The 8,549-nt window shown below is 43.6% G+C and overlaps 1 protein-coding gene across 2 annotated transcripts in view; it reads left to right on the top strand.

Annotated features, from left to right (window-relative positions):
• The first annotated feature begins 4,341 nt into the window (after positions 1 to 4,341).
• The window catches only part of LOC129385652 (uncharacterized), a 29,365-nt gene continuing 25,157 nt past the window's right edge, over positions 4,342 to 8,549 (top strand). The window contains exons 1-2 of one of the 2 annotated variants that reach the window (XM_072289101.1): positions 4,342 to 5,011; positions 7,204 to 7,392. In XM_072289101.1, coding sequence (XP_072145202.1) covers positions 4,933 to 5,011; positions 7,204 to 7,392 — 268 coding nt within the window. In that variant the 5' untranslated portion in view covers positions 4,342 to 4,932. Of the gene's footprint in view, positions 5,012 to 7,054; positions 7,393 to 8,549 lie in introns of those variants that run through there. The other variant, XM_072289100.1, reaches the window with a different exon arrangement.

The following is an 8,549-nucleotide window of genomic DNA, read 5'->3' as shown; positions in this document are numbered from 1 at the left end:
AATTGCACGTCAGTATACCATTTAAAATCTCCACGGAACAATGAGTCACTTAAAGATCACCACAGACAAACGGTGGGAACACGTACTGCCGAAGTATGCGGCAGTTACGATGTCTTTTCTCTTGACCTTCAGGTGCCTTCGAATCAGGTACCTCAGGTAAGTATCTGCGAAGTGTCCACAGTTGCATTTTCTTGATCAAAGAGCCCACGTGAAGGTACCCGGAGCTATAGCTCCCTGGTCTATTACATTCAATGATTTATAATGCAGTCATAGGCGTCACCGTTGCAGACGATCGAACTGTTTCATCGGACAGATTTATTAGCGTATGTCCGTATTGCAACAAAAACGATTCGCTAATAACGAATCACTCCAGCGCCTCGCGGCCATGTAGACATTTATGACAGCTACGAACATAATTTCAAGAGAACTTGGGCGACCGTAGTTTCAGATGGTGACCACGCAACCCAGCGTCTCTGAAATGTTCAACGTTTGAATACTACTGAGTGTGCCACGGAAAACATGCCAAATTTGGCGTTTTTCGTACCGGAACACAACCAAATATAAATATCCGCCGTTATCGCCCGACTTATATGACCCGGCAAGACCTCCGAGATCTGGCGACGCCCGCTGCGCCCTGAACATTTCGGAGGCCATGGGGAACCGGTATTGCCTGTTTGATCCAATTTCAGCATAGTTTAAAACACTTACTAGAGGGAATCGTGGCGTCAGTGTCTACGGGAGCGGCAAGCAGGGTGGTTCGGCCAGCATGAGGAGTGATGGTTAATACACAGGTTTGGCTAAACTTCGTCCTTCTTCATCCTTTAAGCAGTTTCGTAACTTTTCAAACTAACCATTTTCAAGAAGCAGCTGCGTTGTAATTACCTAAATAAATATTATTAATGTTGTCCTACGGAAAAATTTGAACACAGGATCACTTCAGCACACAAACCCAGTATTTCAAAGTACTACGCCACGGACACGTTAACAAGCGAAGCGGCTGCAATTACCAGAGGTTATGCCTTTTCAGTTTTGTTTCCTCCTGCATAAAAAAAGTATAAATTGCTTTGAGATTTACGCCAATGAAAGCAAGTAAAGCGTAATAAACAAAGTCACAAGAACGTCTGAAGCCACAGGCACGAAGTTCAGACAAAATCAATGCACTAACCATCATTCCCATAGTGGCTGAACGGTCATAGTACTGAAGTTCCCGCTTGTAAACATATCACAAAACTCTGTATACTTGAAGGCTAACAATGAGACCATTAGATAATCGGCCGCTACATAGCTTTGCCAAGATTCATTGAACAGTATATGTATTACTCGAATATTTCTTTACCCTAAGTAGAATGTTGTTGCAGTTGACCTTCCGCACTTGGGACCAAAGACCAGAAGACAGAAATTGATTCTAACCGTTCTATTTGGACAGCTAACGCACTGCTTCAAAGAAGACAAAAAGAAGGCCCTAAGCAAGTAGAATTGAGGCTCTGAGTTAGGCAATGTTTTTGGGCAGCTGGCAAAGAATCGCCCTTACAAGCGTGAGCACAAAAAGTAAGATTACATAATTAAGTATACATCTGCATGCGGCCCGGCCGGCCTACGGCAGAGCTTTCCATGGACAACGTAAAGAACTTCATAACAATATTATTGAAACGTAATCTTGAATTTGACGGGGCGGAGAGTGTTGTTATTAAATCGGGAACTTCGTTAAATGAAAAATAATTAAGAAATCCTACGACATAGGGCTAATTATTACGAGCCTACATACTCCTTGTGGACATCACGGACCATGTTCTGGTTTTCTTTCTTGTTCCGTTATTTCCTGAACTAAAATCCCACTCATAAATATTTTTACCGTATTTCTTTTCGTTTTTCAGATCACCACTTCGTTCAATCGCGCGAGATGTCGAGTTGATTTTGCGGACTTCGCGGTTTCCAACGCTCTAAATTCTATGACTGCGTTAAGGAATCCGGCGCAATTTGTTAAACCGAACGTTTTGTGAAGTAGGAATACACGATATTAAAGTTTTGCTGTCGAAAAGACACTGCTGACAGAAGGAAGTCTGTTGCCAAATCAAATTGGAGATTGTGCACCAGAATAATGTACAATGGTTGGGTGATTACGGTGGCATTAAAGTACAAATGCATTGCTGCTTAAGAACTAAAGATACAATGATGTAACTTTTAGAATAAGAATACTAGAAGCGAGTATTGTGCTGCATTTCTTCTGGCAAGTAAAAATGGTGGCTACAAAAATTACTTTTCAGTAACTTGGCAGAGCTTTGTGGACAAAGCAGATTACGGCTGCTTCTATAATTTTCATCAATGCTTATTTGCGCTGGCATTTCTGTTTCAATGTCTGAACCTTGGCTTGCCACGGGAAAGTAATTTTGATCCCTGCTCTTCGGCATGTTTCTCTTTAGTTCAGTTCTGTTGGGCTAGTTGGTATAACATTCTAAATTGCAAATATAGCTAAAGAAATACACATACACATAAAGAAGACACGAAAGACGCGGACAAGCGCTTGTCCGTGTCTTTCGTGTCTTCTTTTCGTGCATGCGTTTTTTTTTTGCGCTGCATTTGTATTTACATTGTTTTTAGTGTTACGTTATTTTACGCCTTTAGTGGAAAATGGTGCCGAACTGCTTTTGTAGAATCCGAACTGTCTTGTTCAGATTGCGAAAGAACGGAACATTGCATTGACAGCCTTGTCGGACTGCCTACCAAACCTATTCTGTTCCACAGTCCTTAATCACGTTTCTTTTTTTTTTTTTTTATTCGATCCAGCTGATGAAAAGTAAGTAGATGTTCAGTATGTGATGAGTTGATACTTAATTGACAGGAAGGTGACAGTACTCTTCTGAGACCTGTGTTTACAATTAAAGCTCGCGGGGAATGGTAAGAGGAAGCTCTCCCTCGTGGCCTACCCTTATTTTACAATTCAAATACTTATGAATGTAGAAATGCTCTCTTCAGACAACTGCTGAAACGATTGGAATGAACTTTGTTACATTTAATAAAAACTCTAATATCACAGACTGCACGACGCAGAATTGTTTAGGGCTTTCTAATATTAAAAAAAAAGGTGCCAAGCACCAAGGTTTTATAATATGGAGGCACGAATTTTACTAGTCTGTAATGCGCCACTTCAGCATACATCACAGTCCCGTAAATTGCATCTGTTAAAGTCAATGGCATCTAAAGAAGTCCAATTCAATATGTTTGGCTTACAGCTTGTATAATACTGTTCAAGTTTTGACAGATGTTTTGTGAAAACCAGACTCAAAAATTAATGATACGTTTTAGAGCTATGTATTGTATCGATGTTGTTCATTTTATAAGTCTCGGCAAATGGCGTCTACTTTTTGGACGTACCCTTTATTGCTGTGCTACAGGTTTTTAAATGCTTCTTTCTCAAATTTGAGACTTTCAACAGGAATCATAATAAGTACAATGGCCTTAGCGAAAAATCGTTACGCTACAGCATAAAATCGGTGCAGTGCCTACCGAGTAAAACTACTTCAGCGTTCCTACGTGTTTAAGTAGATAGGCGCCTCACTACGCAAAACTTCCTTATAATTTGGGTCGTGTTTCATGTTTTGGCGTTAGTTTGTTTTTCTGTAAATGAAGGCTGTCGAAAGCGTAGCATCTACTGCACCAAATTTTAACGAAGCATGTTGCACTCCCCCCCCCGCCCCCCCCCCCCCCCCTTGCGGGAAATCATACAATATAGCCAACCACTATAGCTTTAAAGGCTTGATAAACATATATAGAACCAAACAAAAAGATAATTTACAATAAGGTACCCCTCACGTAAAATATAGTTAAGGAAGTTTCAAATCATGTGAGAACAGTATTTCCAGTCATAAGCCGCACTGTCTCGGTGCCAACTCCTATTCACCCCGAGATTATAATATGTCCTATCAGACATAGCCCTGAACTGATTTGAGATAAATTTGTCGCAATTGAGGGAATTGGTTGGATTCTAGGAACTGTTTGAAACACAATGGTCCTTTAAATTTGGGTAGGTGACATCTATGATGGACAGTTGAAAAAGGAAGTACCAATCATTTTACTGTCACGCGACCTAATCATATTTCCCTCTTTGTCAGAATTATGCCAAACCGATGACTGAATCGTAAACCTTGAAATTTTTCGTATTCTGTCACAACTGTTGTTGTTTATGGCATTTTGTTTATCATCAAAAACTTACAAATTTGCAAACGCTTTCCTTTCACTCTAATTTCACATCAAGGACATATTTTATAGACAGCATAGCCTAGTATAATGCTTGGAATTTTTACTTCCATTCCTTCATCTGCGCTTCCTTGTGGTTGCTACATCGGGCCACCCAGCAAAGCAGCTGAGCAACAACTATCGCAGAGTAATTGAAACCAGTTTCCAAAGACCCGTTTTACCGCCAAAAGTCCCGTTTAGCGCCAGAAGCAAGCCCGTAATGTCATGGCCGCGATAACTCGTAGCGATGAGCGAAAATGAAGACCAACTTCGCTTCTCTTTTTTTTTATCTTCGCAAAGGAAGAGCATGACAGCGCCGAGGGTTATATTGAAAGGTCCGAGCCGTGAAACGCGATCTTGCTGTGAAATGGAGCGATTGCAAAGCTGTGGTGAATGCGAACTGTTCCTTTTTTTTTTGTTTTGCTTTTTGCTGGAAGAAAAAAAAAATATTCAGCAGAAATCACTGATACGATCGCCACAGGCAGCCGTTAGCTTCTTTAAAGCACGCTGGACTTACGTTGAGTCACAGCTTCGCTAAGAAACCAAAGCTACAAAATCCTCGTCCCTGTAAACCTAGTGGACGAAGGTTGGCAGTCAAGGCCAGGCCTAAGTGGCAAAGCCTCGGAGTAGCCTTCTTTGCTCAGTTGCCCTATTCTCACTGTGCGTGTTTGTGCACGCAGGTACGCGACTTCGAACACGATGGCGATCATGATCATCTCGATCATCATACTCTTCGGAATTACTGCAGTAGTCACCTTCCTTCTCCTCGTTGGGGACGGTGAGTATGCGGAAGTTCTCATACACTGAGAAGGGCCAGAACACACGCATGGACAAAGAGTGAGTGACGTGTTCATTGTGCCTCACAGGTGGGGCGAACAACAACAGTCGAGCGTTCTTATCACGCGGCTGTCTCGGCTGCTTCGTGCTCGCCCGACGGTGAGACGCAAAAAGTCACGTCACTCAAGGGCGTCTACAAAGGGCGTTGCACTCCTCACGTGGATACTTTCGCTTTCCCATGTTAAATTCGACGCAGTTGAGTAGGCTGTCGAAAATAAGCAGTGTTTTCTTTTTTTTGCATTTCTGGAAGCCGTTCCAAGTCCCTCGAATGGCGCACTTACGTTGAGATCAATAGCGTGGTTTCTTTTGCTTAAAATGTTACTCAGTGTAGTTTGCATATATGTTTGTTTAATTACTTGAGCGAGTCATTTCTAAATGTATCACTCTATGGTAGAAGCGATCTAAAGGAAATCGTTTAACTGTATCAGCTTTCCTTGCGCACACATTTGCGTACACATTTCGTGGAACACCCGGTGTAGAGTGAGACCCGTGGCCACCTTCGCGAAAGAAGCTGGCATCCTTTTTTTTTTCTTCCTTGAAGCTAATAGCAATGACACCGACATTGTGCTTTGCGCTGTGACAGCGTGAGCGAGCACGGCGAGTAAGCGCCGCTCTCTGAGGCTACACATTCCCGAATGTTTCTTAAACATTGACAGTCTACGACTGTAAACGTCTTTCGTTTTGCGCCTTGTTTCTCTTAACTGTCCCTTTAAGTATTTGCTGCAGTAGCTCAATGGTTAGACCATTCGGAGGTACAGCACAAGGTCGCGGGTTCAATTCAGGCCACGGCGACCCCCATTTCTATGGAGGCGAGAGGCATGAACGCTTGCGTTATAGATTTCGCCACACGTTTTGCAACTACATGCTCTTAACATGTGTGTGTGTGTGTGCGTGCGTGCGAACGTCAGTGGCGCGTTACGGACAAAAACCATGAGAGCAACAACTGCTTCGCGGTATAGATCACTTTGTTGCAATTATCGTTCTCTCAGTGTAAAGTTTCACCACTGTGAAGAAAACGAGCCACTCGAGCTTGAGGAGAAGCTTTAAGGCTATAGCTTCTGTAAATACGTGGGAACGGTAAAAAGTAGTTTATTTTTTCTAGGCATTCCCTGCAAGCGAACTGAATTTAATTTTGTTGGGTAAAGATGAGAAAGCTAAAATATACCGACTGTAGAATGTAAATGTTAAGTGTAGGCTACCAATTTCTTAGAAACGTTAGTCGGAAATTCTCAATTTTCAAGAAAGTTGGGGAAAATAATAATTTCCTAAATCAGTCTCCTTGTGGCAGTCAGTAAACTTAAGTTTAGCCTTTAAGTGCGCCACTTCTTAGCATGGCCTGCGAAATTAGCTGATTGACCTCTGAGATCATTACCTTCACATGAAAAGATCAATAAACTAAAGGACAAATTTCCACTTTTTTTTCTTTTGGAGTCGTTACCCAGCTACAGAATGCCAGTGTGACGTCACAGATTTTAAAGTATTTCACCCATATTCGGGTCATTGTGGCGATGGAAGCTTTTCTGAAACGTGTCGCGTCTTCTCGTTTAAGATACAACGTTGGGGTCCATCCTTACCGATATAAATTACCTAGGCTTGAGCAGCACCCCTCAATATCCCTGACGTCACAATGAGCTCACGCGGCAACTTCAAGGTGGCGCCACCACCTGTATTTCATCCTTGCCTTTTTCCTCTTAAGGGTGCCTTCGAGTGCAGCCATTTGAAGAGTTTTCACAGTAGCTTTGTTCCCGTGCGCTGCCATAACCATTACGTCCCGCGTAGTTGGGACGGACATGGAAATTTTCAAATTTCGAAAATCCGACTCCGTACATTCGAGAATCGTGTGCTCTAACTGAATGCGATTCGAATAAACAAGCATTATTTGATCTAGAGCCGTATTGTGTAATGATTCTTTTCCTTCGAGTTCGATTGATTTTTCAACATCTGACCCTACCGAGAGGCCGATCTGAGCAAAAGGGGGGGGGGGGGGGGCGTCGTGAGAACCAGTGACGAAGGGAAGAATATTTTAGAAATTAAAGGAATTCTTACTTAATATGGGTCATGCAATGCAATATTTTCGTCGTCTTTGTGATCCTAGTGCCGTTTTATTAACCTATTATTACTTTCCTTACGTAGTGTCGGATGCCGGTCAAGACACAGAGGCCGATTTCGGAGGTGAAGGAGGCGGCAGAACAAGCGGAAGTGGACCAAGCGTAGAAGTAGGCGGAACCGGTGGGTCCAGAAGCTCTGTACCCAACCGCAAGCCTGGTGACGTTCTGGTTCCTCCTCCAGTCTCCATCGTGCTGGTGACGCCGAGACCAAAGCGTAAGTCGGTCTATCGCGCTTGTGCTGGTTACTGTCGAACACGTGTTTTTTTTTTTTTTTTTTTTTTTTTACACACTATTGTGAGAATACGCGAGGCTGCTGCGCACCGGCTGTGTGGAACTAGCTCGACCATAACTATTGATATTGAGGGGAACGTAATACTGAGATTAAATGCGCTGTGGGTGTTGGTGTACGTGAAACTTAACTGAGCCAGCAAGGCAAAATGGCGCATCCCGACAAGAGATGCGCCGGAAAGTTCAATGTTGAACGCGTCCCTCAGCCACCATGGTGGTTCAGTGAACTTGTAGAGGAACGGGAAGTTGAGTTCAGCTCTAAAACGTGTTGGGACTCACATGACACGACATGCCCGACCTTGTAGAAACGTGACAAAGACCCAAAGTAAGATGAAATTCGCGCAGCAAATTTCGCCGGCGAAGGTGGTCCCGTATTTTCTATCTTCACAGCCAGCTATAGAATATGCGCACGCTCCCTTGTAAAGGGACGCCGAAGGCAAGAGTCAGGTGGCACTAAAGGGGCCGATGAATTCTCAAGAGCCAGGCTTCAGTATTATTGCGAAGAGAGCTTTAGTAATCGAGACAGTGACGTAAACGCAGGATAAGATTTGAGTCTCACCCGTGACATTCCAGTTCTATAGCGCGGTTACGTGGGCACTCGACTCTCATTATAATTTTGTCACTGTACTCCAGCCACAAGTAATAAAAAGATCATTCCGTTGCATTATAAGATGGAAGAAAATGGTACTTGTCCACTTCTAGTCGGTTCAAAGAACTCATTCGCGTTACCCCAGACAAAGACGCGGGAGGTCGAAAAATTTCGCTTTCGCTCGCCTTCCCGCCTCCCGCTGTTACGATCGGCCTGCAGGGATACTGAACTGCAAACCTTTCACGGTCAGCTGCAATTGTTTAGATCGACCGGCGGGAGTAGCGATCTTCGGAGAAACGACTTTCGAACCTTTCCCGGCGCCAGCGAGTCTTGCCACGTCTGGCGGACCATGTATTGTTGGTTGATTCGCTCTCGCCTTCACGGTCTACTTGGAGCAAGGGAACACCGGGAAAAGGGGGTTCTGCGGTGCTTTCTCACGGGCCCCAGAAGTTGTCACAGTCAATTGACAGACGAGGCAACTAGCTGCGGGGTCA

This window comes from Dermacentor andersoni, chromosome 7 (assembly GCF_023375885.2).
Source record: "Dermacentor andersoni chromosome 7, qqDerAnde1_hic_scaffold, whole genome shotgun sequence".
Taxonomy (NCBI): domain Eukaryota; kingdom Metazoa; phylum Arthropoda; class Arachnida; order Ixodida; family Ixodidae; genus Dermacentor; species Dermacentor andersoni.
This window is presented reverse-complemented; position numbering and strand designations above follow the sequence as displayed.